The 20,561-nt window shown below is 51.8% G+C and overlaps 1 protein-coding gene across 1 annotated transcript in view; it reads right to left on the bottom strand.

The window, feature by feature from the left end:
- The window catches only part of Tbc1d16 (TBC1 domain family member 16), an 84,643-nt gene that overhangs the window by 5,398 nt on the left and 58,684 nt on the right, over positions 1 to 20,561 (bottom strand). The window contains 8 exon segments of the mRNA XM_052757698.1: positions 346 to 492; positions 2,845 to 3,024; positions 6,057 to 6,243; positions 7,019 to 7,153; positions 7,836 to 7,984; positions 8,472 to 8,636; positions 9,532 to 9,679; positions 10,529 to 10,690. Of these exon segments, the coding sequence (XP_052613658.1) occupies positions 346 to 492; positions 2,845 to 3,024; positions 6,057 to 6,243; positions 7,019 to 7,153; positions 7,836 to 7,984; positions 8,472 to 8,636; positions 9,532 to 9,679; positions 10,529 to 10,690 (1,273 nt within the window).

Below are 20,561 nucleotides of genomic sequence, written 5' to 3'. Positions count from 1 at the left end.
CCCAACAGGTTAAGTGAGGGTCAGGATAGAGCTCTGCATGTGGGGTGGTGCCCATGTGCAGAGGTGGGGCTCTGTGATGTGAGAGGGACTCTATGTACAAGTTGAGCCCATGTACTGGGTAGGGTTCTGTGGTGTGGACAGGGCTCCATGGGCAGGGATGGGGCTGTGAAGTGTAGGTGGGGTTCTGTATGCAGGGCTGGGTCCTTTAGGTATGGGCAGGGCTTCACATGTAGGCGTGGATCTCTGAGATGTGGATGGGGCTCCAGGTACAGGGGTGGGGCTGTACAGTATGTGACCTGCTTTGTACAGAGCAGGCCTGACAGGCCAGGCCAGGGTAGCACCCACCTTCCTGAGGACCAGTTCTCCATTCATATGCATGGCCAGGTTTCCAAAGTGCAGAAGCATCTGGTCTGTGGCCAGCTGTTGCTCGATGACATCATCTCCATAGATGGCCACAATGGCCACACAGATGAACAGGTGGAAGTAATCGGTCTGTGGGGAGACAGAGAGCTCAGAGGGGCCCTGCCAAGTCTGAACAGTTCAGCCATGAGTCTGGCTGAGGCTATCTGGGACTGGGACTGTGCTCGAGGGTCCTGTGTGCCTGGGAAACCTGCACCCCTGGTTCATCCTCCATTTCCCCACCTGAAGACAGGGCCAGTGTTGGCAGCTGCGTCCTGGGCTGCTGTGACATACTAATGGATGATGCTGCGCCACACACCCTGGCTGTTGGTGCTCTCTTGGGAGGTGTCTGTGATGAGGGAAAAGAACACCTTCCTCCCTAGCCTGTCCGACTCACTGCAGGGCCTCCTTCACAGTGGTCTTGAGGTCACATATGTGCAAAGGGCCGACCAGACTGCTTCCTGAAGGCTGTAGAATATACCAAGGAAGAAGTTCTGGCAGCCGACTTCCTGGTGGTGTGTCCTCCTGTATCAGCTGAGCGTCCTTAGCATGTGCCTCCACTCCATGGCTGGTGGCTGAGCATGTGGAGGGTCCCTCCTAGGTGACTCCCTGGAGGTCCCATGGAGGGCTGCTGTCTCCCTGTTGCTCCTAACATTCTTTCCAGATGCCCACCGTCCCTCCCTGCCCTCCATTAGAGCCACTTTGTGGTGCTCTCTTCCTGAAGATGCTCAGTCCTGAAGTAGAAGGATGGGGGTTCTAGAAGTACCTGTTGAGCATCCTGATAACACCACGTGGGCTGTCACCTCCCAACCAGACCAGAAGCGTGCAGGGGCCGTGGGTGCTTAAGTCCCCATCCCTGGCCAGCCCACCCTCTCCTTCCGAAGGAACGGGAGGGAGGGAGGGTGAGACATATTCTATGGAGACCAGACCAGAGAACACAGGAAGTCCCAGCTCCAGGCAGGTGCAGAGCAGCAAGCCACAGCCCAGAGCACTGCATGAAGCCTTGCCTTCCGAAGCTTAGGCCTCACCTGGCAGTGACTCCCCTCTAAAGCTCACTCCTGGTTCATTCCTCATCTTCCCTTCTTCCCATTCTCAGCTGATGGGGGAAGGGGGGTGTTCCAGATGTGACCACTAATCCCCTAATCTGAAGGCAACATGAACTTGCTTTGTGGGTCTTGAACAAGACGGCGGCCAACAGGGGCTGAGGAGCAGGTGCTGCCAACAGCCTCAGAGGACAGCTGGGTTATTTCCTCACAACTCAGCCTCCCTGGCCACTCAGAATATCCATCTAGAATAGTCTTTAAGTCTAGGATGCTCTGGAAAGCAGGTGGGCTGCTGTTGCAGGTGGCAGAGGGAGGGTGACTTCAGTGTGTGCTTTTCACAGCTGGGGTTAGAAGTGGAGGAGGGCAGAGCTGTGCCCTGGACACACAGATGGTACCGTTTTTGTTTGTGCAAGCACATGTGTACATGTGCATGTGTGCACCCACGTGAGGCTAGAAGACAGTATCTCAGGGTCTCTCCCTGGGACCTGGAGCTCAGCAATTAGGCTAGACTGACTGGCTGTCTCTGATCCCCACAGGCATATACCTGTGGTTATAGGTATATGCCACCACAGCTGTTCTTTGTTTTGTTTATTTGTTTGTTTGGAGACAGTTCACACTGTGTAGCCTTGACTTTCCCGGAACTCACAAAAGTCTGTCTGCCTCTGCCTCCGGAATGCTGGGATTAAAGGCGTGTACTACCATACCTGGCATGCCTGGCTTTTTTAAAAACACGTGTTCGGGGACTCTAGTGTAGATCCACAAGCTTGCATGGCAAACACTTTACCCAGAGTCATTTCCCCAACCTTTGCTATTATTATTATTGTTGTTGTTGTTATTTTAAGGCTGATGGAGTCAAAATGGCTCTCCTACTTTCTCACACTGATGGCTTGGGCGTAGCTTAGGTGGCATGTAGAGTCAGCCCTATGCTCAGAGGGGAGTTGGTGGAGGAGAAACTGACTAGGCTGAATATGAGTGCATGCCTGCATCCCTGATCCAGGCTCTCTCTGGAGCTGTGGGAAGGCAGGAGCTCAGGGTGGCCCAGCAGTCCCAGGGGGCAGGGCAGCACAGCACTGGCCACAGCATGTGGGCACATAGATCCTGGGCTGCTGTGACTGTCCTGTGGTGCCGATATCCCTCCCACTGACCGGCTGTGACAGAAGGGGGTGCAGGCCAGAACGCAGTAATGAGCATGTCAGCTAGCAATTTACATTGATTTCAATTACGTGGGAGGGGAGGTCTGAAGCCGAATGCACAGGCCTGGAAAATAGTGGCTGTGAGAGGCTATGGTGGTGGCGGGTGGATGGGGTGAGGAAGAGGCTTGGGGTAATCCCAGGACCCTACCTTCCCCACAGGCTAGGCACAGGATGTAACTGCACTCATGGGTGGCACCTGCCCTGCTCACCTGGTAGTGGGCCCAGCAGGCCTCCCAGATGCGCAGGGCCTCGGCCTCAGGAAACTCCCGTTTGAAGCAGAGTAGGAGCCAGCGGTGACAGAAGAGCATCTGGAGTCCATCCTCACCCAGCGAGACCAGGTGCTGGTAGAAGCGCTGGTGTGTCAGCCGGAGCAGCTCCCGCAGGTACAGCTGGGAGTGGGGGAGGGGAGCGTGGCGTTACCCAGGCTCTGGGAAAGCCTGCCTACCAGGGCCAGGGAGACCGGTAGGTATTCAAGAGTACCTTCAACACCAAAAGCACACACAGGAAGTCTGTCTGTCTGCCAAGCACATCAGTCAGCTACTATGTCAGTCTGTCTACCACTGGAAACTCCTCTCTTTCTCTCTCTGTCTCACTGTGTGTGTGTGCGTGCATGCGTGTGTGTGTGTGTGTGTGTGTGTGTGTGTGTGTGTGTGTGTGTGTGTGCAGGCCAGAGGTTGACACTGGGTGTCTTCTAACAGTCTACTTTATTTTATTTTTTAAAAAGATTTATTATTAAAAAAATTGAACTTATCTATTTTATGCATATGAATGATCTGCCTGCATGTATGTCTGTGTGTCACACTGGTGCCTGGAGTTCACGGAGGCCAGAAGAGAGAGTTGGATCCCCAAGAACTGGAGTCACAGATGGTTGTGAGCAATCATATGGGTGCTGGGATCCAAGTCCAGGTCCTCTGCAAGAGCAGTCAGTGCTTTTACCCACTGAACCATCTCTCCAGCCCTTATTTTGTTATTTTAAATTACTCAAGTAGAGATGGGTCTGTACACATGACTTCAGGTAGCCAAGGAGGCCAGAGGAGTTAGCTCTGAAACTGGAGTCATAGGCAGTTGTGAGCTGAATGGTACACGTGCTGGGAATCAAACCCAGGAGCAGTACATGCTATAAACCTCTCAGCCTACCCTTTTTTTTGGAGACAGTCTCTCACTGAACCCAGAGCTTGGCAATTAGCTGGACTTGTCAATTAGCAGGGATCCACCTGTCTGTGCGTCCCCAGTGCACACCCAGCATTTCCCCAGGTGCTGGGGATCTGGAGCCGGGTCCTCATGCTTGTATGACAGGAAGTTTGCAGACTGAGTCACCTTCCAGCCGCCACCACTGGAATCTTGCTCACACCTGTCTACCAGTTCATCTTAGATTTAAAGATATTCTAGGAGACCACGGTATAGCCCTAGGCATAGAATGATCTCCTGGGTGGTCAAGGAGGCTGACTCAGTGTGAAGTCATTCCCCAGCCTCAGCCGACCCCCAGGGGCTGTTTCTAAGGTATGCCTGACCAGGCAGGGCAAGCATGGTTGTTCATGAAGCCCCAGCTAAAGCCCCTTCCAGGCCACCATGATCCAGGAGCTCCCAGGGCTGATTGAGGGAGGGTACGTGTCTGAGTTTCAAGACCCCGGATTCCCGTGTGTCAGGCCGCCAGGTTGCATGGGACTCGACAGAGGCTATTTCTGGCAGCACCAGGTGGGGGCTGCTGACTTCACTGACGCCACCAGAAAACCAATCTCCAGCAGCTAATGAGTCACTGGCCATGTGCCGCCAGGCTGCCAGGGTGATGGCGTCAGACCCTGTAATTGCCTCCCTGGGTACCGTGGAAACCTAACATCACAGGGATGCATGATGAGGCAGGGGCCCGAGCGTCTGGTTGGGGTCAGAGGCTCCACAGTGGGGCCTCGGGACTGTGCACCACTCCTAAGCAAGCACACTGCTGTCCCCGGCGCCTGGAGTTGTGTGGCTCTGGAGTCCAGGAGTCCACTGACTGGCCAGGGTCTCCACTCTGTGGCTCATGGAAACTCAAGGCCACCATGCAGCTGACAGCTCTCTACTGGATGTCCAATCTGCACAACTGCCAGGGTGCCCTGAACCTCCTGCTGCTGGCTGCTTCGCACTGGACCTTCCAGCTCCCAGTTGGTTGGGCCATGCCTCTTGCCCTCCCTCAGCTCTGCCATCACTCACTGCATGAGGCACACACACCATCCAGCAAGAGGTCACTGACCATGATGACCCCAAACCCTCTGTTCAGCCTCTCCAACACTTGGGACCCATATGGAATAGAGACAGCCATCGGAGGGGGCACCTGTGATTCCTGTTCCCAGAGTCCAGTGCCCTCTGCTCATATGTCCACTCTGTCAGCCTGCCTGCTTCCAGACCAGGCCATCTGCAGGACGGAGGGCAGGCCACCTACATCCAGGGCCTGGAACCAGGCAGGAGCTGGACACAAACACAGGTGCCTTTCAGTGACAAGATCCAGTCCCCAGCCAGTCGGTGCTTCCTGGTTTATGTACAGCTGATCTCTGTGGCAGAGGACTTGTGGCCAGTGTTAGCTGAGCCTCACAAAAAGGTCAGCTTTTTGGGGGTGGAAATGTGAGATTTGCCTGTTGGACATCTGGCATCTGGATAATATTGGAGACTTTGTGTCCCCTCTGCATACAGCTGGCCTGGCTCTGCTGGTCACACACCTGAGCCAGGTAGCATGGACCTCCTTTTCCTTTCCCCATCCAGGAGGCTGAATTGTGATGGCCCTGCAGGGTGAGGCCTTAAATAGTCAGTCTCGAGAGTTTCTGGAGGAATGGGTTAGAGGCTAGCCCAGCCCCAAACACACATCTCCTGTAAGTGGCTACCTGGCCCTTCCCAGAAGACCCATGTCCTGTCAGTAGAGACCCTGGTTTTCTGCCTTATTGACCCTTAATGTCACAACTGCATTTCACCATCAAGACCCCTGGCAGCAGCTGGGCAGTGGTGGCCCATGCCTGTAATCCCAGTACTTGAGAGGTAGAGAGGCGGGTCTCTGAGTTCGAGGCCGGCCCGGTCTACAGAGTGAGTTCCAGAACAGCCAGGGCTGCACAGAGAAACCCTGTCTCAAAAAACAAACAAAAAAACCTAAAAACAAAACCAAAAAAACAAAACCAAACCAAAAAATCCCCTGGAACCAATAGGAGGCAGTGTGTTGTCTCTCTGAACCCTTCAGTACGCAGACAGACAGACAAGCACACACACATACACATGTGCACACAGATGTAAACACACATATCCACATATACAAGGCACCAATATATGCATGCCACACAGTACCCAGTGATATACACACAAAAAAACTTGTGTGCGAGCTTGGTTCCATGCCTCCTCACCACAGTACACATACTAAGTATACACACACACACACACACACACACACACACACACGCCTCACCAGCTGTCTCTCCATGTCCTCGTCCCGGGGAGAGCTAACAAAGATGGTGTTCTGCATCAAACCCACGAAGCACCAGAAAGTGTCTGATTCATCCAAGACCTCAGCCAGGATGGGTGCCACCAGGTCTGACATGCCCTGTGAGTAGCCGATGGCTGGGTTGTACACGGCATAGTTCAGCAGGATCCTCCTGGTAGGGCAGTGGGGAGCAGAGGTGGCTTGACCCATCCCACCCTTGCAGTCCCCATTGGGGCCTGCTGTGCAGGTGCTGGGGCCCCTCCTCCATCTTGGTCTCAGGGGAGGCAGCCCCCAGTGGCAGGTGTCACACACAGCCCTGACTATCTCAAGGGTGTGGGTTACTGACTGGGTGTAGTATGCACGCCTTTAATCCCAGCACTCAGTAGGCAGGCAGATCTCTATGATTTTGAGGCCAGCTTGGTCTATATAGAGAGTTCCGGGACAGCCAGGGCAGCATAGAGTAACCTTGCCTCAAAAAAAAAAGTCTGGTCTCTGATGGAAGTCAGTGGGACTCACTTTGCAAAGGGTAATAGCATTTGCCAGAGCCCAGAGCAGGGGCTGGGCAGGAATGTGAGTCCAACTTTCTTAACGGTTCACTGTCTGTGACAAAGGGTGGGCTGGCTGGGCCGTTTTTCAGGGACTATTAATTCTGTGCAGTTATTTGCCAGGCTGCAGCAGAACGTCACAGATGGCAGCCTCTGGCTCAGCGTGGCCTTATCAGAGGTGGACCGTCATCAGGAGATGAGAGCACACACAGCAGCACGGGGAACTGTCCTTAGTGAGCAGGGGCCAAGCAAGGAGACCGATGGGAAAGCTTTGCTGGTGCCCTCAACTGGGGCTGCGTGGCCGCTGAGGGGTCCCCTGTTCTGGTGGAGTGCTGCATTAGCAGCCAGGGAGTCGAAGAGGGCCACAGACCTTCACCCGGGGAGGCCAGAGTCACCAGGTACCTCATGCTCTCCACGTTCGGGTTGTCCTCGCCTCGGAAGAACTGGTTGTTTCTATCTGTGCGAACCACGTCTTTGTCCACAGTGAACTGCACATTGCGCCAGAAAGCTCTCTGGTCCTCGGGAGTCATGGAGAGCCTGTGGGACAGACAACACTGTCCTGAGGTCAGCTGCGGAAGGGGGTTGTCCTGGAGTACCCAGGGAGGGGACAGTACAGCAGACCACGGGAGCCTGGAGAAGCTTTACACTCCAGGAAACAAGCCTGTGCTCTGCTGAGGTCCAACCTCTGCTGCTAGGGCTGTCGGCACCAACAGGGTGTGTGTGTGTGTGTGTGTGTGTGTGTGGGCGTGCGCGCGTGCGTGCGTGCGTGCATGTGTGTGCATGTGTGTGTGTGTGTGTGTGTGTGTGTGTGTGTGTGTGTATGTGTGTGTGTGTGTGGTGTATTCAAGGCTCTCCTCATGTTAACTCAAGTCCAGCCCCACAGAGGAGAGCTGACTGCAGCCTGTAGGTAGTGAAACCCATGTGGGAGGCAGCCTTCAGCCCTGAAGTCAGGTCCCCAGCCCAGTCTGCAGTTGGTGAACACGGGCCCCTAGACAAGTCTGTTGAACACACATTCTAAAATCCTTGGCATGTGAACTGAGGAGCCTGGACCCAGGTGCTGGGGGTGCGGTGTAGCGACCGCCTTTATCCTGCCAATGGTGCTGCTTCTTGGGAGACTCGCGCTCCAAAGAAACGGTGGTTCACGGGACACACAGTCAGTGATGAACTGCCCCTCTGACTCCCCGCCATGGTCTGACGGGACCCCTGGGGCGCAGTGCACCTTTTTTGCTGGATCGCTGCATATTCCTTTCGCTTCTGCTCCCGCAGCGCCTCACGCTCCTCCGATGTGGACTCGTGGCTATAATAGTGCAGCAGGAAAGGCCAGACCTCCCCCCGGATCGACACATCAATGCCACCAAAGAAAATGGCCTGGAGGAAGCAGTACATGTTGAGGGGGTGGGGGACAGAGTATAAAACAGGGCAGCTCAAAGAACCCCAAATCCCCAGAGAAGGGTGTTGTGGGGCCTTTGGCGCGCCTCGATTCAGACCCCGGCAATTTGCACATGTTTACAAGGGGAAAGTGCTGGAGAGGCATTCCCATACAGGATACAAACTGGCTCATTTCAATGTCAAAGCCCCCCCGGGGTGGCACTCTGAGATCAACGCGTCATTCTCCTGTCACGGACTAATCCTGGGGGTTTCAATACTTCAGAGTCTGCAGGGCCCACATGGGATCCCCAAACTTGTGGAATTGTCTCCTCAGTGAAGCCGCCTGACCGCTTCATCAGTGCACTGAACAGAACCCAACACTGGGACCGGCCCTCCGGAGGCGGCGGCGGCCCGCCACCCACCCACCCACCGTCCCCGGCTTGACCACAAGGGCTCCCCGGAGGCTGGCCAGGTGGCCGTGCTGTACCTGGCGAAGCTTGTATTCCTCCTCCACCTGGCCCAGATCATTCAGGTGGTTGAGCCAGGCGGACACGTCCAGCCTCCGGTACAGGCTCTCTTCCGGGTGGGTCTCAGAGGATGGCAGCTTGGGCCGTCGGATGGAGAACTGCATGCATGTCCTCTCATCCGTGACCTGCTGGATGGGTGGGAGGAGCCCGGTTGGAGAGCAGGATCTCAGATCTTGGGCTTTTGAAGCCTGGGATGCTGTTCCCAGGATGTCAAAGCCACTCTGTCCTCTGGGAGGAGGGGAGGCGCTATCCCTGCACACAAACTCCTAAATGGCAAGTGTAATTAGACACAATTAAAATGAAAAAAACCTTCATCCTCAAATCGCTCTCCCTTTGCAGCTCACAGCCTCCACCGCCCCCACTCCCTTTCCTGCCCCAGCCGCAAAGAAAACCAGAATTAATACCCCTTACGGCCCAACTTCCCTCTGCCAGGGAGGGCCTGCAATAGATTCCATTCCATCGGCCACATACAAAGGCCCGCTGTTCGGCGAGCGGGGAGCCAGCCTGTCAGATTGTCTCCATGCGCAGTCACGAGTCCAGGGCGAAACCGCAGCTGACATTTAATTCAAAAATCAAAGGTTGCTCGATGCAGGGGGGCGCATGCCTCTATCGTAATAAGGGGAGCCGGCAGGAGGCTCTGCGGGCAGGGCTGTAAAGTCAGCCCCCGGTTCTAATAAGCACATACAGTACCTTAAACAGGTGATTAAAGGGCTCTTATTGCCTCTGTATGCAGAATGAGCAAAATATGGCAGGAAGCCTTGTCAAAACACGAGTGTTCAAGTGTCAGAGTGACTTTCAGAAAGGCCTGGGCACACATTTCAACCTCCGAGCACATTGCTGTCAGCCATTGCAAACAGCCAAATGCCACAGTCCTCAGAGGGGAGTCCCTGGAGCCAGACCCGTGAGGAAGGTGTCCCCAGACGGTCCCAGACCCACGGGGTTGGCAGCTGGTATCCTGAGAGAGGTCTTTCCACCCCTCACCCTAGCCAACCATGTCCAACCCATCCTCTGCTGGGCTACCTGGTCCCTGAGGTGTGTCTCCGTGCAGAATTTCCATCGCTGGAACACCTCGGAGAGCTTGTCCAGGCCACCGTGGTGGAAGTGAAAAATCTTGTACTGGCTTTCTCGGCTGGCCACCACCAGCTGGCCACTCGTACAAGCCTCGTCACTACAGGGCCACAGGGTGGGGGGAGGGATGAACGGGTTAACACGGGTTTTGATTTCTGAGTTTAATCAGAGTACGCTGTCAGCCACCTCAGGCAGGAAACAGTGCGTCCCAAGGGAGTCTGGCTGCTTGTGTGAGGAGCACAGTCAACCAGACTCAGCATTCCCTCTACCTAGGAAGCAAAGGCAGCTGGATCCAGGGGTCTCCTGGCACGCCATTCCTGAGCTGCCCAGGAGACCTGGAGGAGGATGCCAGGGCTGGCTGGATGCAGATCTGGACCCTGCAGGGGTTTACTCAACCTCCTCTACCCTCATGGCTGGATCATAAGAGGCCACAGGAGAGGGTTTCCCAAAATCTCCTTCAAGGCTGTCACCCGACCACCTCAGCACCCTCAGGGATTCCCACAGGGATTTTTGGTGGGTGCTGACTTGGACTGATGTGGGAAATCATAGGTAGGAGGCAGCGACTGAGGTCTGTGAAGGAAAGGCCACCTCCATCTAGAGGCCAGTACAGTGCCACCTATGCAAATGACCTGTGGAGTCCTGAAGCCCTGTAGCCTGCAGTGTGCCCATCAGCAGCTCTCTCCTGGTGTGGCCTTCCTTCCTGAAGGTTAAGCAGGGTACTGGGGGACAGACTGGGGCAGCCTCAAGTGGGACACCGCTGATGACGGTGGATCAGGGATGCAACCGCCAGCATCGACTAGACCAGCTGCAGCCCTTTGCTACCTGGCAGACTGGAAATGCACATGGCTACGTGTGGCCCCCGTGTGTGCATATGCATACACGCACACATATACATGTAGGCACACATACTTATATACATGCTTCCAGGAAGCAGAGGATAGGTTCTTACCTGAAGAAGAGCCGCAGAGAGCGCATGTGGCCCAGGTCCACACGGAACACACCGCAGATCTGCTCCAGGGCATATCCCCGCTGTGGCTCATCCCAGCGAGGTGTCTGCAGGAGGCCATTGCTGTCTGGGAACCGTAGGTTGGCATCCGAGCTAGAGGGGGAGCTGGCAGAGCAGGTGGTGTGAGGACCTCATCTCTCCGCTACGCCAGCCCAGGGGAAGGATGGGGAGGGGGCATGTAACCTACACCCGGAGCTTAAACACACAGGACACGACAGAACACGCTTTGCCAGAAGCTGCACCCCGGATGCAGGTGGTTGAACAAACGAGCAGGTTGATCCCATTACTCTCTGTGCATGGTGATACTTTGGTTTGAACAGAAAAGCATTATTTTCATGAGGAGACTCCAAGGTACCTTAATATGTGTAGGAAGTTGTCAGGATGGCAGAGGAGACTAGTGCTCCCACCTCCTGAGTGAACAGAGGCGAGCGACCAAGCCTCTCTGAGCCTCTACGTTTTATTTGTGAAGTGACAATAACAACAAGGAGATGTGTGGAATAAGCAACTGTCAAGTGCTTGGTCCCCTGGGGCCTGTGAAGGGCAGCTGCCCTGTCACAGTCTTAGACAGTACGGGGCTTCTACCTAGGTGTGGATTTCTTGTTTGTTTCTGAAAAACAGTGTTTATGTGAGGAAACACGTGGGCTACTAACATTAACTATATGGCTCGCGTAATGACATGAGGACCTGGGCTTGGCCACTTCCCATGTGCTGGGGTGTGTGCATGCATATGTGCTGGGAGATGGCCACTTCCCATGTGCTGGGGTGGAAGAGTGGGCATGCATATGTGCATGAATATGTGCTGGGGGTGTGTGCATGCATATGTGCTGGGATGTGTGTATGCATATGTGCTAGGGGTGTGTGCATGCATATGTGCTGGGGTGTGTGCATGCATATGTGCTGGGAGATGTGCATGTATATGTGCTGGGGGTGTGCATGCATATGTGCTGGGAGATGTGCATGAATATGTGCTGGGTATGTGTGTATGCATATGTGCTGGGGTGTGTGCATGAATATGTGCTGGGGTGTGTGCATGAATATGTGCTGGGTGTGTATGTATGCATATGTCCTGGGGGTGTGCATGAATATGTGCTGGGTGTGTATGTATGCATATGTCCTAGGGGTGTGCATGCATATGTGCTGGGGGTGTGTGCATGCATATGTGCTGGGGGTGTGTGCATGCATATGTGCTGGGGTGTGTGCACGCATATGTGCTGGGAGATGTGCATGAATATGTGCTGGGGTGTGTGCATGCATATGTGTGAGAGCGTGTGTCAAGGCCAGAGTCAACATCAGGGATCTTCCTCCATCTCACAGGGACCCTGGAGCTCACTGACTGGCCAGACCGGCTGCCCAGCACAGGTCCAGAGCTCCTCTTCTCTCTGCTTTCCACAATGCTGAGGTCACAAGTGCATGTCACCAGGCCTGGCTTCTTTACGTAAGTGTGAGGGATCAAACTCAGGTCCTTAAGCACTTTGCCCACCGGACCTCTCCCTAGCCCTTGTGTTTTTGTTTTTGTTTTTGTTTTGTTTTTCAAGACAGGGTTTCACTGTGCAGTCCTAGCTGTCCTGGAACTTGCTCTGTAGACCAGGTCGACCTCGAACTCACAGAGATCCACCTGCCTCTTGAGTGCTGGGCTTAAAGGCGTGTACTGCCACCATCACCTGGCCCTCATGTGTTTTTATACCACATGATCTTATTACAGGAGTAGTGGGATTACCCACTGTTCAGAAAATGAAACTGAGGCCCAGAAGGGCTACGTAATTTGCCCAAGGTCACACAGCTAGCGAGTAGTGGAGCAAAAACTGGAACCTGAGTTCTGTCCTCTGAGTGTGCAGTATGGCTATGCCACCCCATCATTCTACAGTTTTAAACCGTGAATTAGCTGCTCTCTGCTAGAGATGAAGATCCAGTGTAAACCACCCAGTGAACAGGTCCCTGGGAAGCTGAGTCCAGCCCTCCTCTGTCAGCCATCAAGGAGAAAGCAGGGCCATTCAAACCCTTCACAGTCTCCAGAACACCAGGCCAGTTATGATACGGTTCTCCTTCCCAACCTGTGTCAGGAAGTCAGGCCAGCAGGGTCCCCCCACAGGTCCAGGATGCGGCCCAGTCTTCCTGAGTGAACCCTGCTGCTGCACACTGTAGAGTCCTCGTCCACAGTCTAGGTGAGAGTCTGCCAAAAGCTGTTTCCTGTCCCACCCTGCACGTATCGATAAGCTATGTGCAAAGTGGCTGGGGTCACTAAAACATCAGGCTGCAGCACCATCCTCCAACACTTCTACAACCTCCCAGAAAGCCACAGAGCAGGCAGCAAGATACTGAGCCAAGGTACAGGCAGAAGGCCCCTGCAGGTTCCTGGGAGTTGAGAATGGAGCAGGAGGTAAGATGTTTCTGAAAAACAATGGTTATATGAGCAGGCTTCCTGTTGTAATGTCAACACGGTGATATTCAGGAAAAGGAGAGCTAGGCAGACAGAATACCAGTGGTTACCCAGGGGCTGGAGGAGAAGAGACACTAAGGTGCACAAAACAATACAACCCTCTGTATGACACCACAAGGTTATTTACATACTTGCTCAAACCCAGAGAACAATGCCTTGTGCAAACTGTGACTTCTGGGTGATAACGATCCATTAGTGTAGGTGCTTCCACTGTCTCACGGCTGATGTTGTTGCTGGGGTGGCTGGGTCCCCACGGGACCAAGGACACATGGGAAATCTTTGCAGTGAACCTAAAACTATCAAGCTAAAAGTCTATCAAGCCAGGTGTGATGTGTGCAAGCCCATAATCCTCACACTCCAGAAATGGAGGCAGGAGGATCAGGAGTCTAAGGCCAGCACGAGTGAACTACACAGTGAGTCTGAGGCTATCTCAAAAAACAAATGAACAAACAGATGTGTATTACACAATAATGATGATAATAACGAAAATGAACCGCCCACATACTGCAGATGATAAAGATTAATACTGTTAATATATTAAAATGCACATACATTATAGCAGTGAATTACACAGGAAAGTCTCAAAAGGAAAGGACAATTTGCTGGAGAATACACAAAAACAGTATGTTCGTGTCTAGAGTAATAAAGAGAATTCAAGTGCAAAAGAGGCCATTCTGGGGTGGGTATCAAATTGGTGATAATTCAAAGATTATTAGCTCAGCAGTTAAGGGTGAATAACATTCTTGCAGCAGACCCAGGTTCAGTTCCCAGCACTCACAACACGCTGTAGTTCCAGCTCCAAGGGATCACCCAGCATCCTCTTCTGGACCCTGTGAGTACCTGTTCTCTCTCTCTCTCTCTCTCTCTCTCTCTCTCTCTCTCTCTCTCTCTCTCTCTCTCTTATATATATATATATGTATATAGATAGATATTTTATATATATAATACACACACACACACACACACACACACACACATATATATATATTTGAAATCTAAGCCAGGAGGGGTGGCATATGCTTGTACTTCCAGAACTTGAGAGGCAAAGGCAAGAGGATTAGGAGTTCAAGTCATCCTTGGCTACATAGTAAGCTGAAGCCAGGGTGGGCTACCTGAGACCCTGTCTCAAAAATAAAAATCAAACAAGGCAAACAAACAAATGTGTGTGTGTGTGTGTGTGTGTGTGTGTGTGTGTGTGTGTGTGTGTGTGTACACCGAAGCCCAGGGTTCTCAGGAACACTTTGGCACAACTTAGAGGAATGTAGGAGAATGGCCTAATTTTTCTGAATGGCTTAACATATCGGTGTGTTCCAACCTTTTTATTTCCTTTCTAGAATTAATTCAAGGAGAACAGTCATAAAATCACACGCATGAATAGATACAGAACATCCTACTGGAAAAATTGACAAAACCTACCAACTAGGAACGGAAGGGAACTTCCTCAGAAGAGGATAACAAAACCCACAAACTAGGAAGGGAAGGGAACTTCCTCAGAAGAGGAAGGACACTGTGTCGTCTGTCTACAGTTAACATCAGACTTTGTGGGGAAGGACGGAATTGTTCCCCTCAAAAACAGGAGCTTGGGGCTAGAGACATGGCTCAATGGTTAAGAACACTTATTGCTCTTGCAGAGGACTGGAGTTTGGGTCCCAGCACCTACATGATGGCTCACAATCATCTGCAACTCCAGTTCTGGGGGATCCAACATCTTCTTCTGACTTCCTAGGGCACCAGACACGCACATGATACACAGACATACATGTTGGCAAAACACTCATATACATAAAATAAATAAATAAAAAGTAAAAAAAAAATTAAGCAAGCCAGGAGCTAAGTACTGGCTTCTACTGGTATCCTGTATCCTCCAGTGCCCACCTCACCTCCACATAAGACAGTAAGAGGGAGGGGGAGCCACACAGAATGGTGGGGGAGAGTGCAATGGTCCGAGCTGGTAGAGGATGTGACTGTTTATATGGAGCATCTCTGGGGAATTGTAAAACAACTCTCAGAGCCCTGAGTGCACGGAGCGAGTTTATAGGCTAGATGGTTAATAGAGAAAACGGACTGTGTCCTTCAAGGCACAACTGGAAAACGAAACAACACATTCAACTTCCACCAGAAAGAAAGCCATGGCCGGGGTGATGGTCAGTGGACAAAGCCTTGCCATGGGAGCTTAGGGACCAGAGCCTGGGCCCCCAGAACCCACATAAAACCCCACATCAACTCAGTGCTTGGGAAGTGGAGAAGGCATTCCCGGAGCAAGCTGGCTAGCTGGCCAAGCAGAATCAGGGAGTGCTGAGTTCCATGAGGGACCTTGCCTCAGTAAATAAAGAGGATAGCGCTCAAGGAAGACACCAGATGTTAACCTTTGCATGCACACACACTCATGCATGCCCACATGCACAGCGAACACATATATATGTACATCCACAAAAAGGTCCAGAGACAATTTGGGGTCTGCTCTAACAGATCACAGTCAAGGCCCCCACACTGAAAACCATACAGCAGAAATCAAAGAAATCAGTGAGCAAAGACACACATCATGTCCACACTCTCACCAAAAGCGTGTGTCGACAAGACATCTCTATGAGAGAAATTAAAGTCAACTTCTTCATGTCACACCCAAAAATTAACTCAAAATGGATTAAAGACCATAACCTCAAAACTATAAACCTAGAAAATTCCCTGACCACAGCCATCTTTAATGAGTCCATGAGATGGCCCAGCAGGTAGTTTCTTGTCCCTAGCCTGATAACTCGAATTTGATCCATAGGACCACGTGACTCCTGAAGGGTGTCCTCTGACCTCCCCACATGCACTGTGGTTTCTGTGTACAGTCCCAAGAAAATACACAAACATTCAGACTAATAAATGTAATTTAAAAATATAATCATAATTTAAAAAAAATATGAGCCCTTGTATCAGAAATCTCAAAGATTTTACTGTTATCTGAGACCTTGGCTTCTTGGGTAGAACCCACACCCTACAAACCACAAAGGTAACAAGGCAGAAAACTCCTCCTCAAAGGAGAAAAGAAAGAAAAAGTCACAGCCTGAAAGAAAATACCCACAAAACATACATCCAACGGAACTCGTGTCCTGAATATTTATAAGGAACTCCAGAAAACAGGCGTGGCGGCACAGGTTTGTTATCCCGATCGTAGGGAGGCTGAGGCAGTAGGATTGCAGGTTCAAGGGCAGCCTGGACCAACAAGACCCGGGCTTGCGTGATCAGACACCACACGCCTAGGTGCTGACTAGAAACACACAAGTCCCATCCACACGGAGGGACTGTATTGCTCTGACTATGAGAACCAAGACCTAGAACAACACAGCGGAAAGGATTAACAGTGTGGGACATACCCCATGGAAGGGGTTCAGTGGCAAAGGCTGGGCCACTGCTACCTGGCAAACTCAGCACACTGCAAAATGATTATGCTGAGCAAAAGAAGCCAGACCCAAACAGTGCACACACTGTGTGATGCCATCCGCACACAAATGTACCCAAATAACTAACTCCAAAGTGACAGAGAGGACTGTCTCTTTGTGTATGTGTGTGTGTTACTGGGGATCGGACCCACATCCTTAGGCAAGCACTCCCCCACAGAGCTATACCCCAGCCCTCTTTTTACTTTGTACTTTGAGACAGGGGCTTACTGAGTTTCCCAGGCTGTTTTGAAGTTCCAGTCTTCCTGTGTCAGCCTCCTGAGTAGCTGGAACCACAGGTCTGTTAGTACAGACCTGACTTCCAATTTTGTTGTTGTTGTGTCAAAATATCATAAAGTTTCCTATTGTAAGCATTATTTACATTGGTTTATTTTACTTTATGTGTTTTGCCTGTGTAGCTAGAGTTTTCCTGCTTGGCCCACAGTCAGGATAAATCTCTGCCACCCGCCAGTCCCACAACCGCTCAAACCCGACCAAGTAAACACAGAGACTTATATTGGTTTCAAACTGTATGGCCGTGGCAGGCTTCTTGCTAACTGTTCTTACAGCTTAAATTAATCCATTTCTATTAATCTATACCTTGCCACGTGGCTTGTGGCTTACCGGTACTTTACATCTTCCTTGTCCTGATGGCGGCTGGCAGTGTCTCCCTATCTCAGCCTTCCACTTCCCAGCTCTATTCTCCTCCTGTTAGTCCCGCCTATACTTCCTGCCTGGCCACTGCCAATCAGTGATTTATTAATTGACCAATCAGCAACACATTTGACATACAGACCATCCCACAGCATGCCTGTATGTATATCTGCACACCACATGCATGCCTGGTACCTGAAGAGGTCAAAAGAGGGCACTGGGTCTCCAAGAATTGGAGTTACAGACAATTGTGAACTCCTATGTGGGTGCTGGGAATTGAACCCAGGTCCTCTGCAAGAACATCCACTATTCTTAACCACCAAACCATCTCTCCAGCCCCCCTCCCTTAAGCATTTTTAGAGTAGTGCTCAGTGGTATTAAGCCAATCACAGCACTATGCAGTCGTTACCTGGCTCCTCCAGAAGACTTGGGTGTATAAAACAGAGGCGCTATGATAGCTATGAAATTATTTACCATCTCCTTGCTTTCTGGGTCTCCTGCAACATCATCCTACTGTGTACGTGACTTGGCTGCTCCAAGAGCCCCATCTGGGGGGCTGACGTAGCTCTCATCCTTCTGCCACAAGAGTGTTTCATTGTGCACACAAGGCTGGCCCACTAGGCACCATGAGTCTGACCCCATTCCCCTCCAAGGCTGAGCAACATTCCATGGTGTGGACAGACCACATCTGTCTGTTTGTCTGTCTGCTCTGTCCTCGATGATTCCTTAAATACAAGTACCCCGTCAAGTCCCTGCCATCCAGCCTCTTAGGTGCATGTCCTGATGAGGGTTTGCTGCATCATTCTATTTTTAGATTTTCTGAGGAAGTACCAGCCCCCCCACAAACCCCACCCCCTCCCACCCCACCCCCCCTCCCCACCCCACCCTCATTCCCCACAGCAGGTCCACTCCGAACCCCGCCCACAGCATATAAAGGTTCTACTTTCTCCCTGCACTCACCAGATAGTCTACATTGCTTTTACATTTACAACAGCCTCGCAGAATGGGGTGCTCTCCCTGCAGCCTTGGCTTGCTCTCCAAGATGACTCCTGCACCCCTGCTCGGTGGCTGTTTGAGTATCTTAGGATATCAGTCTCTTATTATATATGTGATTTCTAAGGGGTTTTGTTTTGTTCTTCTGTTTTTGTTTTTGTGTTACACTCTGTGGGTATCATTTTTGCTTTGTGTTTGATGTACAAACTTAAAAAAAAAAAACTTCCAATTCTGGTTTGCCTATTTTTCCTTCTGTTGCCTGTACCTCTGGGCCGCTCTGCACCATTGTTACCAGGTTGTAGGTGAGTCACTCGGGACAGGGACAGGGAAAGTATCCGGAAACCAAGAAAGATGTGCATCTGGGATTCGGTGAGGCTGTAGAGCCATGTACCATAGATGCCAAACTGTACACTTCAAAATGCAAAGGTTACTGAAAGGCAATTAGAGTCTAATGGAGCTTTTAGATTTATTTTATTTTTTATAATTTTATCTAGTTTTTAATTTTTATTTTATATGTAGGAGTGTTTTGCCTGCATGTATGTCTGTGCACTATGTGCATGTATGGTGCCCTCAGAAACCAGACGAAGGTGCTGCCCCTGGAACTGGAGTCACAGATGGTTGTGAATTGCCATGTAGGTGCTGGGAACCAAACCTGGGTCTCCCTAGACTGATTTACTTTATTTTTAATTAGGTGTGTGTGTGTGTGTGTGTGTGTGTGTGTGTGTGTGTGTGTGTGTGTGTGCGTCCTACATGAATGCAGTGCCTGCAGAGGCCAGAGAGGTCATCAGTTTCCCTGGAGCTGGAGTTACTGCAGGCAGTTGTGAGCTGCCTGATATGGGTGCTGGGAATCAAACTTGGATCCTCTGGAAGAGCAGCCAGTGCTCTTAACCCTCTGAGCCACCTCTCCAGCCCCCAATAGAAGTTTTCAAACACCCACCAATATCGACCTAGGGTCACTACCAAATTTCTAAGCATGAGGAGTTATTTCATATATCATGGCAAGGTCATATGGTACCATATCATTAAGCTGTGATAAAAAGTTTCACAAAAGTATTTAATAACCAGAGAAAATGTCATAGTATACATCAAACGAGGAACATGAGATTCAGTGCTGTCACCATGGCTCCATATATAATACAACCTTGCAGATCTATCTGCATACATATGCGGTGAATGTTACAATAACGGATGTCTCTAGATGGCACAATCAGGGTTTGCTCCCATCTTCTTTATTTGTTCAGGTTTCCTAATGGGAACAGTGTATCATTTTGATTGTCAGAAACACTAAACTAATCTGCTATATTCTTATCTTGGTTGTTTGTTTTATAGGAAGTCTGAATTTCCATTTATATTAGAAAACAAAATGATAATTTAGAAAAGGAGGAAAAGGAGCCAGGCCTACAATCCCAGCTCCGGGGAAGGTGGAGGCAGGAGGATCAGGAGTTCAAGGTCATCCTCAGCTACATAGCTCAAGCCTGGGCCACATGAGACCTTGTCTCGGACACAAGAAGCAAAGAAGGGGGAGGCGTGTAGAGACGCTAAGCTGCTGCCAGGGCTGCGGGTCTCCAGTCCCGAGGATGAGACCTTCTGACACCAAACCCAAGTGACACTGTGTGCCAACCCTGTTCATGAACGAAAGACACCAAGAATGTCTCCACGTGTCACACATGGGAAAATGCAGCACAGGATAGGCGGCCACGTGACTCAGGAGACTGGTCTTGCCGAGTCGAGAACCTAGTCAGGAGGAGAGCCAACCCTGTCCAAATAACACCTCTGGGGTGAAGATGTCACTGCTCCATTCACTCTGCACACCCAGCTCAGAAACTGCCTGCAGTCCCCGTGGTCACCAGGACCCCCGTGGGCGCGGCTCCTCAGTCTCCGTGGTCACCAGGACCCCTGTGGGTGTGGCTCCTCAGTCCCCGTGGTCACCAGGACCCCCGTGGGCGTGGCTCCTCAGTCCCCGTGGTCACCAGGACCCCCGTGGGCGCGGCTCCTCAGTCCCCGTGGTCACCAGGACCCCCGTGGGCGCGGCTCCTCAGTCCCCGTGGTCACCAGGACCCCCGTGGGCGCGGCTCCTCAGTCCCCGTGGTCACCAGGACCCCCGTGGGCGCGGCTCTTCAGTCCCCGTGGTCACCAGGACCCCCGTGGGCGCGGCTCCTCAGTCCCCGTGGTCACCAGGACCCCCGTGGACGTGGCTCCTCCGCTGGTCAGGCGCTTCTCTCTTTTCCCTAATTTGTTTCCTAGGGTGTGGTTAGAAACAGCCACCAGAGCCAGCTGGAAACCACAAGAGAGAATCTTCACAGTTCTGGGGACCAGGAAGGGGAGACCAAGGTGTCAGCAGGGCCACACACTGGTTATAAAATTCTGGGGAAGGATCCCTTCTGGGTGATGGAGACACCCAGCATCCATCCAAGGACAAAGCAACCCAGTAACAATCTCAGCTGCCTTTCTGCAAACATCGACAGGT

Source organism: Peromyscus californicus, unplaced genomic scaffold, assembly GCF_007827085.1.
Source record: "Peromyscus californicus insignis strain IS unplaced genomic scaffold, ASM782708v3 Scaffold_3__1_contigs__length_106647218, whole genome shotgun sequence".
Taxonomy (NCBI): Eukaryota; Metazoa; Chordata; class Mammalia; order Rodentia; family Cricetidae; genus Peromyscus; species Peromyscus californicus.
This window is presented reverse-complemented; position numbering and strand designations above follow the sequence as displayed.